Here is a 15787-nt window from a genome sequence, read left to right on the forward strand (position 1 = left end):
GTGTTTGTGTGCGAGTGTCTGTATGAGTATGCGTATTTTTCTATATTATGTACCTATGTATAGGTATATACATATATATACGTATATATATATGTGTGTGTGTTTGTGTGTGTACGAATTGAAATTTATATATATGTATATATATAAATGTGTGTGCGTGTATGTGTGCGTCTAGATATTGAATTGTATATATATATATATATGAGTTTGTGTTAGTGTCCTGTCTGTATGTGTGTGTGTGCGTTTGTGTACCGCGTGTGTATATGTGTGATATATATGTATGTATATGTATATATGTGTGTGTGTATGTATGCATGTATATATATACTATATTTTATAAATTTTATTATATAAATAAATCTATGTATGTATCAGTATATATATATATATATATATATTTACCTATAAATAATATATATATATACATATGTGTGTGTGTGCGTGTGTGTGTGAGTGAGTGCGTTTGTGTATGCATTATATGTAAAGTATATATACACCTTATTTGTTTGTATGCACATCGTTTCACCTGCATTTGAAAACCTTCCTTCCATTCATCATCTTCCATCTCCATCTGTTGTGCAGATACAATCTCGAACGCGTGCAGAAAGCTGGATCAACGGCTCCCAAAGGCCTTGTGGACACAAAGAAGAAGGACATCGAAAAGTGCGAGAAGATGGCGGCTGCTCTCAAGACTCTGAAGCTTGCAAATATGGCCGCTGTTTCCGTAGGCATGGTAGGTTTGCATTCAATAGTCCTGGCGTTCACCCGGAATATATATGTATCCACACTTCACATACTGTTGATAGGGGATACATGGATGTGTTGACGGGATGTGGCTAGTGCTACCTACCACCCAGATAAGGAACATAATTATATCTACACTCGTTGACGGGATGGATGTGTTCTACGTGATGTGGATGCTTTCATTTTACGCATCTTTCAGTCATCCGTGCGAAATGTGTATAAACTATGGCCTTGAGTAATTTCATGCGATTTGAAATGTCTGTCATGCCAGATTGTGTGCGTGTTTTTGTGTATACATGTACATGCAGTTGCTTTGCTCGATCTACGCATTCGTGCTTTTCATCGTGTACATTGAAGTACACTTTGCACCATGTTTAAGTTTGCCGTGTATGTGTACATGTAGCTCTATATACATAGGTGTTCGTTCATACACATAATCATTGTATGGATTTATCAATTATCGTTATATATCATCACAGGTAGGCTTTCTAGGCAAGTGCAAATTGGAGAGTTTAGAAATGACGAAGAATATTGAGAGGTTATTACTTAAACACTACCCCGATCTGGAAGGAGAACCTACCGTGGCCCTGGATACAATTGCACCCAAGGACAGGTAAGCATCAATTGAAATAATACTGCTCATTGATTTGAAGCATAAGAACGTAATATGTGTTCTCATATATATATATGTGTGTGTCTGTGTCTGTGCATTTATACATATAATTTGATGAATATCTATTTTTATTAGTTCAAGTATATATATTATTATTATTATTATATTACATTATATCATATATATATCTATTTTGAATACATATTTTTATGAATATTATTGTATTTACACAGCTATTTCCATATTCATAACCTTGTACAGTTAACGTATATATATGCATGTTTTATTTCCTTTAGAATAATAGCCAGTGAACAGTTCTGTTTGGTTTTGGGTACACATTTTCGTTCAAGTACTCTCGCCGATGAGATGGTCAACTTCTTCTCAGCTATTTATTGGACATGTACATTTACTAAGACATAGAGCTTCCTACTTGACTTGCGGTAATGGATTTGTCAGTATACGTTCGTGATAAAGGCCAGAGGAATCGGCAAACCCGCCGAGCACGAATTCTCTGACACCAGCGAGTTTTCTCCTGCTACTTTCATTGTAGTATGTTAACGTTGTTTCTCTGTAGCATACCGTATTTCAGTGTATGTACATAAACGGGTATTTATACCACATCTACCCTTACAGCGGGGATACAGATTCGGACTCGGATTCGGATTCATCCAGTAGCAGTGATAGTGACAGCGACAGCGATGGTGACGACAAAGCTTCAGAGGCCTCGAAGAAGACCCGTGAATCGAAAGAAAAGACCGAGGCTTCAGCGAGTACCTCAGATAGTAGCAGTGGCAGTGATAGTGACGGTGAAACGAAGGTCAAACAGGAGGAAGTGAGCGCGACAAGCAAGGCTGAGACGCCAAGCGCAGCCGTTGAACCCAAAGCGTTTACGGAAACTGGCGAAAAGGCTACAAGTACGACAGAGGGGAAACCCACCGTCACAGATACGCCCAAGGGTACTGACGAGGACAAACCAGTGGCCAAAAAGGTGTTGGGGCCCCCTAATGTGGTGCGGTTGGCGGCGATTCGACTGTTAAGATCAGAGCCCGTGGAGAAGGTACGCCAGGAGATACTCGTGCGAGAGAAAGAACGTGCCGAGAAAGAAAGGATAGAAGCCGAGAAGGAGGATGTCAGGTGTGTCTCGTGATACGGATACGGTGCCTACCTGGTGTTCATATTTGTATACTTGGTGTGTTTGTTGGTGAGTCCACATATGACAAAATAGGGTCCGAGAAGGACTATGTTGGATGCGTGCGATTTTTTGTGTTTTAGGGTGAAACATTTGTCACAGGTATAGCTGCGTACCTTGTCTGTTTCGTTTCTGTATTTGATTCATATACTCTATATATGTATGAATTAAAGCATTTAAATTACTCCTGTATGTATTTATTATATATATATGTTTGTGTGTGTGTGTGCGTGTGTGTATACACATATATATATATATATATATATATATACGTGTGTGTGTGTACTTGTGTGTTTGTTGAGTGCGGTGGCTTTGCTCATGCGGGACAAGGGAATGTGGTTAGAAAGACATGATTGAGGCCGACTCGAATGAAGATAGGGCACATAGTCTGCTGTTCTATACCATCTATATACGTTTGACGCGTATATGTGGGTTTTTTTGCGTTGGAAATTGATTTTCGAATAGAAATGCCTACGTGTCCATATCTACTTTCTTACAATATTTAGTTTCAATTTATTATTCCGTTAATCTATTTGGCATATAAAATTTTATCCAGATTCTCTCTTTAGCTGTAGGTATGTAGAGATGCACATCCACATGGACTCTACATGCATTGATTGTAAAATTCAAGTTCGCATATTTTATAAATATATATGAGGAAACAATTATACACATGCTCCCGCGTTTTGTTGCCCCTATCCGGCCTTATGCACACTGACACTCCACGGTGTGGTCAATTGCATACCGGTTCTGCAGGAAGGAAGCACAGCGAAAGGCAAAGGAGAAGAAAAGGGCCGTACTCGCTGACGATGGCAGTGAAGACGATTTACCGGGTATGATCAAGGTATGTGGTAGGGACGAACACAATGTATATACAGACGTATGTATATGCAAGTATACTGGTTCATGCTGGTACATGGACGAATGTGTACGTAAATTTATAAACACTGTTGTATTTTGATTATTGTTCCGTACGTTCGTTTTCCACTCCGGTAGTATATTTCCGGTAGGTTTGCTTGCAGAACGATATGTATGTAAGCTATAGCCTGCAAGTTTTGGGGTAGTTTATCATCATCCAATTAGGTCTACGATTTTTTCTCGTTACTCATTGTGTATACTGCCAATCATCTATGCTGCGATCAGGCCCCGGAGAAGAAAAAGCGCAACCGAATGAGTCAGCAGGCACGAAGGAAATTGGCTGAGGAAACACACGGGAACGAGGCCAACCATATCAAGAATTCCAAACCTAGGGATGCAAATAAGCCTAAGGATGTAACGAAGGATGCGAAGCCTAAGCAGCCAGTTGTTGGTATGTATTGTGCTCGCTGATATAGTTGCTTCTGTGGATGGATATCTTGGTGTAGGTGCTGGGCGATTTTTCGTTTTCAAAAGCGTGCGAAGACGTGAAAGAACGATGTTCTTCCAGAATAGCAGACTGGTTGGTTCGTATCATTGTACATGTATTTTGAAACTAGAGTATCTGATTTCCCCGTGTATCATCAGCATTCTCACTTATACAATTGTGTGGATACAATTTCCAGTAATATATGCATATAGATACAGATACATAGAGCTCTAGTGCAGGTGCATAGCGATATATCTGTATCAGGACATATATAGGTTGCTGAAACATGCGTGTTGGCTAAAGGTTCAATTCAGAAGATTTACAATATGCAACGGTTCATCTCAATTGGAGAAGAAAAAAATAGTTTAGGCAAGAGGCATTTAAAGGTGGTGGCGCGATACAAAGAGTGTTTTATTTTCCAGCATGTACAGCAAGTACTTCCAGTACCTTGTCTTTGTTTTGTGAGTGCTCACCTGTGCAAGAAATAATGGTAAAATATCACGTTGTACAAGTATCATTTATGTTGAATGGTCACTGACTGTAATAAATTTGCTCTCATAGAAATACCGGCGGATGTCCACGCGTCTTGGGCCGCTGCGATGAAACGGAAGGCACAGACGGAAGCTAAATTCGATGGAAAAAAGATGAAATTCGATGACTAAGGGAGTCTGATACTGTAAATAAAAGAAATGTATGTGCTAAACTACCTCGCCTGAATAGATATATATGTACAGACAAGAGTGAATATATAAACATAATGTTATCTGTAAGGCTGTACGGCGCTATTCGCTCCTTGACTGACCGAATGGTATGGGTGACATCATTGCTACAGTGTGCAATAAAGCTAATAGCTCTCAGCGCCATTCTTATAGGACAAACTGTACCGTATCTCAAGCGTATAGCTATTCCACGTGCCCCGTCCAGCCTGAAACTCCATTTTCCATCGGTTCTTGACGGCTTTGCCTGATCTTTCACTGTGACAGGCACTAAAGTTTCAAATCCAACAAAGATTCAAGGGTTGCACCCTGTGGCCCTGTGACTGTTATGTGTCATGACTCATGTGTGTTTTGTGGGGGGGGTTTTTTTAAACGAATATTTAGACCTTTTTTTTTGGTTGTGAATTAGTGACTACCTTTTTCTTGGTTTGATTGTTTTTTCAAACACAAAACAAAACCAAAACGATAGTGACACATACTGTAATTTTTTTTAAACAAAATGTATATGAAATATGTACTGAATATTTTTGCATAGCCCTCTAAAAATTTCTTCAGAAGACTGAAGGGCGAAGGTTAGTATTATTTTTGGTTTTTGGTTTTTGTTAAACCAAATCTCAATATGAAAGATTGTATGTTTTGTATCTTTTCACAAAAAGTCTCTTCTTTTTTTTTTAAACAGAATAACTCTCTGACTCCTGAGCTTGTGGGGAACCAGAAACTGTTGTTTTCTACAATGGCGCAAAAAAAGCATAATATAGATCAATAAAAAGGCCGGTCTCTGTTTATTCTTTTTAACCAAATCAAAATACCTTTCAAATTCGAGAGCATCCACTAAATCTCTCTGAACCAATAATTATTATTTTCAAACCCATGTCTTTAAAATAGATAGAAGAAAGCTTCCTCGAGAGGCTCAAGTTCTCCTGCATGGCTGCATCTATTATAACTTTTTAATTTTTATTAATCCTGAATAGCTTCACTGGTTTGACAGTTTCAATTCTCAGTTTTATAAAAACAACCCGTTTTGTTTTCTTTTTTAAACCATCGGAATTTCAACTGTATGCAATTCCGGAGTGACAAATAAGTAAGGTAGTATGTACTATGTGCACTGTACGTTGTTTATCTTTGTTTCTATTTTATATAAAAAAAACCAAAAACAATAGGCCCGGACAACATAAATAATTGTATGGAGAAGGGGCACAAGGGGGGGGGGGTATTTTTACCATCCCGGGCATGGGATTTGTTCTCTACTAATTTTTATTTAAAATTTACGATTGTCGTAGGAAGAAACCTGATTTCTGCTCGCGACCCTAATCTAGAGGGTTTTAGGGCAGCATACCTTAAAAAATCAATCTCATTAGCACTTAGACAACACAAAGTATTCGTCTTGACGAGTGATAAACGCATACTTAATCTCATCCCGATCAGTCTATTGGTTCAAAAAATATTAAGGATTTCAGATTGTACCAAAACTGGGACAACCTGCCAAAACGAAAGCATCATACAAGTCCATTCATACCTAACAGACCTTTCTGGCATTACAGCATGTTTATGGGGGGTTTTATGTGCACGTATATGGAGTCTGGAGTCTGAACATGTATTTTAAATACCTCATATTCTTACTGGTATAAAGTTGCTGGTTAGAATGCGCACACATACATAACCCCTCATAGACCATTTTAAAGTATTATGCTACGGTCTCCAGTACATATAATGCCAGAAAGGTCTGTTAGGTATGGATGGGCAGTGGACTTATATTATAACGCCTACGTGTGGCTAGTTTGACCCAGTTCTGGCACAAACTTGAATCCTTCATAACTTTGAACCAATAGTCGAATCGGGATGAGAAGTATACGTCAAACATCTGTGTTAGTGCCAATGAGGTTGATTTTTAAGGCAGCTTTGGTTAACCTCTATAGTAAAAATCCCACCCCCTTTCTCCGTCCAATTTTTTATGTTGTGCGGGCGACCGAGCCTATAATAATAGTCCCATTTGCGCTTTTCGCAAACGCTTTTCGGCTTTTTCTCATATTTTATACATACATACAACAACGCAATAACGCAATGAGATTATGAGACGTGGTCACGTGGGGGGTGGGGCCCTGAGGCCCTGGGGCCTGAGGCCGTTTTATAGAGTAGGCGCTAAAACTTAAAAAAGGCCAGAAGGCGAGTATTTAAAAAATACATATTATGAGAGTATTTTTATTTATTTAAAAAAAGTAATCTCAGTACAGAGAGGCAGAGACTGAAAGAGTGAGATATTTTTTAAAATAGAACTCATAAATAGTCTCAGAAGTCAGACTCAGAACTTAAACTGGGGACCAACCGGCAGGCGGAATTTGGCAGCAACTTGCCACAACAAGAGAGAAGGCCCAAGAAACTTGCTAAGAAGGCCCAAGAGTCCAAGGCGCCCGGACTAAGAGGGGAATTGTGGATTTTGTAGTATTTTGTTACAGGAGAAAAACAACGAATTTTGATGTATACACAAGTGATGATACAGTGGCCTGGACTCTGGACTCTAGACTCTGGAAACTGAAGTTCTGGACAGACTGGACTCACTCTCTCTGGTGGAGTCTGGAACTCTGGAATTCTGGAGTCTGGACTGTGAGACTCACCGGGGAAAGTCAATAGTGGACAGTGGAGTCGTGGACAATTGGACATTAAGGACTGGGATAGCTGGACTGAGTGGCCGCAGCCTGTTCAGTGTTGAGTGTTCAGTGTTCACAGTTCACAGCTCACAGTGCCTCACACTGCACTGAAGCGACTAAGTGCTGGGAGCACAGTGTGTGCTCCAGCTGCACACCGTCAGTCGTAATCTGTCAGACGTCAGTACATACGTCAGACGTCAGTGTCATTGTCACACTCATCAGTCACAGACTGTCTGACTCACTGCTGTATTTTTTTTAAATTGAGGTTTTGTTTTTAAAAGAACAATAAATATATAAATTACGTTTGCTGTAAATATTTATGTTTAATTTAGAAGGCTATGGTAAATATTTAGTATTCTTGTTTTGTTCTATATTTGTTTTTTTTAGTAAATTTACAATACAACTGTTGAATAGATTAGAAATACTCTCTCAATTGCAGTCTTATAATAAGCCGTTTAGTTTTATTTTTTAAAAACAACTGATGTGTAAAAAAAAGTTACAACAAGAATGAAGAAGCTATTAAATATACAAAAAAAGTATTCGGCCAAGTGTATGAGATTAAAATATTTATTTAAGGATCAGTGAAACTTGAACTGAGCATTTAGTCCTTGTTGGACCCCCCGAAGTGCAATCCCTTTTCATAATCCTTTTTCCAAATATACACTCTTGTGCGTATTTACTACTTTCAACGAATGCGCATAGAAAAGTGTTGCCAATGAACTACGCAAGGTGTATTGAAATAGGCCATCATGCAAACTCAGGTGGATTTGTTCTTCAAGGCCCATAATTTACTTGACTTAGATATCCGTAGCAAATCTGATCCTCAAGTCTGGGTCTATGTACCTGCCCCCAGCACAGAACATTGTGGGAAATATGGTCGTCTCATTGGTATGTTATATTCTGTTTTGTAAGCGTATAAGTTAGAACAGACACTATACTTGTTATTCATTGGGTGAGTCGAGTAGGAGGATTGCGACAGAATTCATTTTATAATGCTGATTTTGCAACGTATCAGAAGCTAATGCTGATTTTTTGTATGTCCTTTGCAATCTGTAAGGCAAGATATGTGGTTTTAGTTTGTCATCTAAAATACGCTCGACGGAGTCTAAGAGCAGCGAGTGTCATTTCGTTGGCGTGCGACGACTATATTCACATGAAATGTTACTGTCTTGCATTTGGTGACGCATATCGTATTTATTTAGGTGGTCCACATAGCAGCTTCCATTATGTTACGAAATCGAATCAAATTACACTTGCATGCGAAAGTATCACTCATTGACTCTCCATTTAAAGTCCTAGAGTTTATACAGGGTGCTCATCTATTTGCAGTTTTACTGCGTGTGCTGTCTCTTCATCCAATGATTTGTTGATGTGTCATTCTCATGTTAAATTTACACTGAAGCTGCAAAATTTCTCTATATTTTATAGTTGTCTGACAGTATATGAATAGATTTTGTACACAGGCAACTATCAGCCGCTCTAGTCTGACAACATGTACATGAAATCGGGAATGAGATGATTTTGAAGAATTTTGAGGTGTTTAGGTTAGTGACCTCAACTTCTAAATATCGTACTATGTTACGCAAAGTCATTTGAGGATAGTGGTCGCACTAATAACGTAAATTGAAATCGGCAATCTGACACGCTGTTATGGAGTGAATATGAGCATTGCAATGCAATTCAATTTGAGTTGAGGTATACTATTTCTTTTTTTACAGGTAAAACGGAAGTGGTTCGCGATAATCTGGACCCAATCTTCACCACAGCTATCACGGCGAACTTTGTCTTCGAGTCACATCAGGAGATAACATTTCTGGTTTTGGATATAGACAAACCTGATGGAAATTTGGAACAGCAAGATATTATTGGTTTGGCAACCTGTACCTTAGGCCAAATTGTCGGCTGCAAAGGTGAGGCCTTTCAAATAAATTTGAAGACGCCGAAGAAGAAGAAAAAGGTGATTCTAAACTAGAGATACTATCACTTCCGTGCGTATTGCTGAAACCTCGTGCTGCGGTTCAATATCGCACATTGACTGTTAGAACTAAAGCAACAGGATAATACCAAATGTGTCACAGGGATAAATGTGACATCTATGTGCATAGCAGTTTTGAGTACTACCTCTATCGTACCTTGGGTGGCTCGTAGAAAATGTGAAGGCCACATGCGAATGCCCGATTTGCTGTATATATTGGACTTTCATAATACAAGCTACTTTAGATGTTAAAACACGATGCACCTGGTGATACGCACATGTTTTTCTCTCGATTCATACACAATTTTCATACTGAAATATTCTGTTCGTACTGGATCACCCCGGGTCCCCATGAAATCACACACGCTTTCTACAGACCAAGACGTACATACAATATAATGTGGTGGACTTTAACAGGCGTTGATATTTTGCATGGTATCATTATGTCATTAGGCTGGAACCTTGAGTATTTCTGCCGAAGAAGTGGTACAGAACAACGATATAGTGGCCTTCCAATTAGCCGCAAGAAATTTAAATATAAAGGATGGGCTTTTCACTAAATCCCAAACATTTCTTCGAATATCGCGACAAAGGAAAGATGGTATGTTCAGTGTCTCAACGATGCGAACCCTGTTCATTTTCGTTGCTATGCCTAATACACTATACGCAATTGGAGCAGCGGTACTAAAGAGCAATCGAATGATGTTAGTTTGGCATTGCGATCTGACATAAATATGTTCATGTTCGTATAAATGTAAATAAAAACATCCATATGTTCGTATATTTAGTGAAATATATTAATGTAAAGAATACGTATACACGTTTGGGCTGTGAAAAACGTATATACATCTATATACACAAAAATATGTAAGTAAATATGTAAACTCACATATTAAAACATATATATATATATATATATATATATATAAACTTACATACACATGTAAAAGTATCCGTACATATGTATTGGAAAAAGCTTATTATTAAAATATATACATATATTACAAATACATATATATGTGTGTGTGTGTGTGTATGTATGTATGTATGTATGTATAAATAATTTGTATATATTATATACTTATATATATATATATATATAGATATAGATATATACGTAAGAAAAAAATGTGGACATATATGCGTATATATATATATATATATTACAAATTTGTAAGTTTATATGGATATATCTATATCTATATGCACAGGTTTGTGGGTATATATATTTATTTTTATTATTACTATTACTACTGTATTATATTGATATTTTTAAATTTTATTTTTATTCACTACAGCATGCTAATAAAATTGAACCGATAAGTATATATAGTCTATAAAAATTTAGGCATATAAAAATATTCATTTATGTATCTACATCGTATACCGGAGTGTTTGTTGAAGTTGATCTGATGCTTTTTGCAAACTGAATTCGGAGACTTTTAATATGGTTATGTATTTACAGTACATCCAGATATGTATGTATGTATGGACATATGTATGTATCAGTATGTAAGTATGTATGTATGGACATATGTATGTATCAGTGTGTATGTATGTATGTATGTATGTACATATGTAATTGAAGTGCGTATTTATACTATTAGTAGAACTTTCACCCAACAGATCAGTTCCTTTTCTGAGATATGCCATATCCACTCCTGATATGCATTCTATCACGAGAACAGCATGGTAGGTGTGTACGGATTGATTTACTTTTCTCAACTGTTTCACCTTCAAACCTACTTCATGTCATGCTCTTCGATATACATTTTTCTACAACACCAATCCTGTTCCAATGCCAACTTCACTCAGACACCTACACCTGCTGTCCCTTCCCATACATGCAGGTCAATACGATGCCGTGCATAGAACAGGAGTGGTCAAAAACACAGCCAATCCCATATGGCCGGAGTTTGAAGTGTCATACCAGACGCTGGTAAACGGCGACGAGCAGAGGATACTTTTGATCGAGTGCATTGATCTGAGCAAGGACGGAACCGAGAAGCTGCTTGGAGCTGCACTGGCGACGATCAAGGTAAGTATGTCACAGCTAGTCTACCATGTAGGAACACTGTAGTAAATGATGTCTGAGGCTACGCTCTCTTGGGGTAGGTAGCTAGTGTCTGAAGCAATGGGTGCTGTGCCCAGACTATAGAGAGGTGTTATATGGCGTTGATGAGAACAGCCTTGGATAGTTTAGTGAGAAACAGTTGTCGAATTCGGCTGCAGGCGGTGACACAATGACTTGTGGGATTTGCACCTGTATAATGTAGAGAATAATCTTATCCACGATAATTTCTATTGTTTTCTGTGAGTGAATTTATGATTTCTCTTTTTTAAACGTTGATGTAACTACATAATGAGTCCCACAATAGTCGTAGGCAGTTTGTCATTAACACCTGCTCGTGGTTTATACCGCCCAACTGTAGCTATCTGTACAATGGCGACCTGCGAATAATATATATATATATGTGTGTGTGTTTGTGTGTGTGTATGCTCATAGCTTGCTAGTATTGCACTTGGTTCTCATAACACTAAAATAATCAAGTATTATCTATGACGTCGAGTAGTATCCATGATAATATCGATCACTGTATATATTTTCCAGTCATCACCTTAGTCCTCGCCAAACGGTATATGACGTATCGTTTATTATTTCATGTCAGTTTACACTTGTTTTTTTTTGAGTATACAAATATTTATCTAACTATATATCTATATATCTATATATCTATATAATATACAATATACAATATACAATATATATGATTGCACTCGTGTGCTTATAAGTTTATATTTGCGTGTGCGTGAACTTCAATAACTAAATGCCTAAATTGATACATACATAGATATTTTGTGCATGCCCGTATGTGTGTGTGTGTGTTTTTCTGACATTACACTCAGAGTTGCCGTCAAGTTCCCGATTAAATGCACAAGTGATGTCCCGTTTTCCACGACAGATACTAAAAGAGGTTAAACATGTGGCTTTAATGAACGAGAAAAAGAAGAAGAAAAAAGACTTTGGAATGTTGATATGTGACATGTGCGAGATTCGCTCACCATTCACCTTCCTAGAGTATTTGCGAGGCGGCATGGAATTAGAACTTATGATAGCAATAGACTTCACAGGTAAGTAAGTGACTTGATGATCAATCAACTCTGATATTACTATCCCAACTTTCGTCTGGTGTGTGCATATGTTGCCGAAACCGATGTTGGTTTCCTTTGAATACCCTGTTTAAGATCGTAATACTATACCCCATTCCATGACAGATCGAACACCGTAGTTTACAAACTCACTAATGTGGTTTGGTTAATAGTTTTTCCACAAGATGAGCAGATGCGTATATTTCACGTATCCACATTTCTACACGAATCGGTCCGCCATGCATGCTCATCACCCACACTCGTAGTACACCTCTCGGTATTGACACCCCGATTTCAAAGCACTTACAACGCATTCTTGTTTTATGCCTGTTATCTTTGAACGTGGTCACTTATTGTTAGTCATTTTCTGTCACCGTACTCTAGCCATCAATGGGCTTCCTACGGATAAGAATAGTCTTCACTACTGCGGAGGGAAATTACTAAACGAGTACATCCAGGCTACCATCTCCGTTGGTCAGGTATTCCTAAGATACAGAACCATCGCTTGTGTAGTAGTGTGTGTATATTCCGTCCCCAAAACGAGTGAGGTAGTGAAATAGTTGGCGATTGATTGATCGACCAATTGAGTTTCAAAGCATTGTATGTAAAAATACAGCGACTTTAGGGCCGTTTAAATCTCTAGACGTTCGCAAGAAGTAATCCTCAACGGAAACTGTACTGGGCCACATCGGCCTGATGCCTGCAACAGCTAAGCGTAGTTTTAGCTGGAGTATCCAAAACTATGCATCGCCCTGATTGTGAGCACCACCTGACCTTTATCGCAGATATTGGCCTGTTACGATTCCAACCAGCTCTTCCCCGCCTACGGATTTGGAGCCAGGCCGTCTCCAGAGCAAGCGGTGAGTCACTGCTTCCCACTCAATGGCAACCCACAAAATGCCCAGTGCCACGGTATAAGTGGGGTGTTGGCTCAGTACAGACACGCCCAGCAAACAGTCGGATTCTCAGGCCCCTCTCAGCTGGTCCAGGTCGTTCAACAGGCCAGCACTTATAGTGAGGGATGCACCTCGGCGGAGCAGAAGTACACCGTGCTGTTGATTCTGACCAACGGTGTGGTCGACGATCTCCAGAATACCATCGATCAGGTACGCGTGAATGAATGGGTGTATGGCTGCCTGGCTTATGTGTGGGTGTGATTATAGCTCGCTGAACCTTGTGATCGTGTTGGTCTGTCAGTGGTGCAGAATTTATACTCCGCACAAGTGAGCATAATTTGAATTCCCGATATTATCTGTAGTCTTGTTCTGAAAAGGAGGTTTGTTCTTTGCTAGATGTGACCTCAGTACCCTACCGGAGTGAGTTTAAGATATACAAAAGTTTAAATTGTGAACATGATTTGACGTGTGAGTGCCATCCAGTGCGAAGCGCAAGCACCTTCATGCGTAAGTGTAAATGAGCATGGGATAGAAGTCTGGATAGCTGTGGCGATGAAGACTTGTGTGTATACATGTTTCCAATCAATCGGCTCTAGCTTTTCAAATTTCATCAGGATGTAAGCTGAAAAGTCTACTTATCAGGCACTATGGTAGATCTCACAGTCGATAAGTGGGTAGGTGTACGCTCGAAGTTTTAGTGCTGGGGAAGCTCGTATCTCACCGCTATTGCACATAATTTATGCTCCAGATTGTGGAATGCTCTACAAAGGCCATGTCGATAGTCATCGTTGGTGTGGGTAGCTGCGACTTCAGTGTAATGGAGAAACTCGACGCCGACACAGAAGCACTAATTGACACGAAGGGATGCAAAATGAGCCGCGATATGGTACAATTCGTACCGTACCGTACATTCCGTAACAATCCTACCGAGCTTGCAGGAGCCGCCCTCAAGGAATTACCAGACCAGGTCACTCAGTACATGGCCATGAGACAGATCAGGCCTAATCCATCCCCGCAGCGTACAGCGCATCCACAAGCACAACGTGAGGGCAACCTTGTAAAAGGCTCGTCCATCGCAGCCAGTCCTGCATCGGATCTATCCATTCCTGGGACATCGCTCGAGCGCGAACATGCACAGTCCGCTTACATACCTAGCGTATCGGTATATGCTGGATCGCCGAGTGCCAGCAGTTCCATTTCAAATACACAGATAGCCCCCAAGAGTATTCTCAAGAAGACCCACTCTCAGCAAAGTTCTCAATCAAACGCGCAGGCTTGTACAACCTTCGCCGAGTCCTCGCCGCGAATTGGCAATCAGTCGGCAGCCGTAGGTCACAATGGAGCCACTCGTAGCCCATCGGGTAGCTTTCACGCGACGCCCTCGGCACCGGTTGGAATCCTGAAGTCACCGTCCGTTCAGTTTAGTAGAGAACGTGCTAGTCAGAATGGTGGCAGCATACGATCTTCCTCTTCTTCGATTCTGCAATCAAAACATTCTGGCGGTTCCAATACATCGTCGTTGTCCGCGCAGGTCTCCAACAGAATCCTGCGTTCTCCCAGTGGAGGGCTTTCAGCCACAAATGGCGGAGGAGGGCAGGTCATCTCGCCCTGCGGAACGGTTAGTTCAAGTAATAACAATATGAATGGGAGTCAAACAATACAGCCTCGCTCCGCGCGCACGCCCGCTACTGGATTGATCAATCCTACGTCGGCCCCTGGTTTGCAGATGCGACCTGGGTCACTCAGATCAACGCAGTCGCAACAGATGGCCAGATCACCACAACAACATCCTCAGCACATGCAGCAGCAGAGACATCTGCAATCCGGGATGTCACAGCCTAACGTGGGGTACGCTAATGCACCAATGTACATAAACGGCAACCATACGAATCATGGTTTTTACGGGCCGGTGAGCCAGAATAACGGACCGAGTCCTATGAGATCACCCTCGGGTGGTTTTAATAACCAGAACATAATGATGTCATCAAACTCACAAACATTTCCTGTCCAAATGGGTGATACACAACTGAATTCGGGCCATCACATGCAGCAATCCAGCCAACGATCCCCTGCCAAGAAAGTCACAGTGCGTCAGGGACGATAAATTCACACCATTTAGGTATTACTAATGCTGATGGAAATCAATCTCCCATTGGAGATTGGGATCGGACAGTCTACAATGTGGACAGTTCAAAATAGTTATTCATTGGATAACATCCTGCGCACGTGCAGGATGCCCTTGAGAATATAGAGGGTGTAACATTTGATGGGATAGCTACATACAGTGTTATTGATAATGCTTGCCACTCGGATGCGTGAGCACAAAAGCGAACAAATCGAAAGAATATTAGTACTGAATATATATCGCAACATACAATGATTGATGCCACGTAGGAATACGGGCGTCCACCGTGCTACAAAATGATAGAAGAATAAAGAAAATAATAGAAGAACGAGAGAAAAACCACATCTCAATATAAAGCCATACCCGGTCGTAGAATTATTTTACGCAAT

General features: G+C 39.9%; 2 protein-coding genes across 4 annotated transcripts; both read left to right on the forward strand.

The window, feature by feature from the left end:
* Positions 1–580: 580 nt before the first annotated feature.
* On the forward strand, positions 581–5365 carry SARC_05842. Of its 2 annotated transcripts, none has more exons than XM_014300279.1 (7): positions 581–737; positions 1228–1357; positions 1991–2491; positions 3303–3390; positions 3690–3855; positions 4453–4582; positions 5287–5365. In XM_014300279.1, exons 1-6 carry the CDS (start codon positions 674–676, stop codon positions 4551–4553), a joined length of 1050 nt encoding a protein of 349 aa, XP_014155754.1. In that variant the 5' UTR covers positions 581–673; the 3' UTR covers positions 4554–4582; positions 5287–5365. The 2 variants fall into 2 exon arrangements, with proteins under 2 accessions (XP_014155754.1, XP_014155753.1); XM_014300278.1 differs by having other exon boundaries at positions 581–733; positions 1224–1357.
* A 2515-nt stretch (positions 5366–7880) lies between these two features.
* SARC_05843 lies at positions 7881–15400 on the forward strand (the record flags this gene model as incomplete). Of its 2 annotated transcripts, none has more annotated exons than XM_014300281.1 (8): positions 7881–8140; positions 8971–9209; positions 9681–9828; positions 11078–11265; positions 12191–12359; positions 12762–12856; positions 13163–13483; positions 14022–15400. In XM_014300281.1, the coding sequence occupies exons 1-8, from the start codon at positions 8002–8004 to the stop codon at positions 15375–15377; spliced, it is 2655 nt and encodes an 884-aa protein (XP_014155756.1). In that variant the 5' UTR covers positions 7881–8001. The 2 variants fall into 2 exon arrangements, with proteins under 2 accessions (XP_014155756.1, XP_014155755.1); XM_014300280.1 differs by lacking the exon at positions 7881–8140 and adding an exon at positions 8179–8286 and having other exon boundaries at positions 14022–15377.
* Between the last annotated feature and the right edge of the window lie 387 nt (positions 15401–15787).

Source organism: Sphaeroforma arctica (genome assembly GCF_001186125.1).
Source record: "Sphaeroforma arctica JP610 unplaced genomic scaffold supercont1.391, whole genome shotgun sequence".
Taxonomy (NCBI): Eukaryota; class Ichthyosporea; order Ichthyophonida; genus Sphaeroforma; species Sphaeroforma arctica.

What these genes read in the sequence shown, in the direction of transcription:
- SARC_05842 (XM_014300279.1), top strand. Translation starts at nt 674, where the DNA reads ATGGCGGCTGCTCTCAAGACTCTGAAGCTTGCAAATATGGCCGCTGTT. An exon ending in GCCGAGAAGGAGGATGTCAG is followed by an intron (nt 2,492 to 3,302) that starts GTGTGTCTCGTG and finishes CCGGTTCTGCAG; the next exon opens with GAAGGAAGCACAGCGAAAGG. An exon ending in GCCTAAGCAGCCAGTTGTTG is followed by an intron (nt 3,856 to 4,452) that starts GTATGTATTGTG and finishes TTGCTCTCATAG; the next exon opens with AAATACCGGCGGATGTCCAC.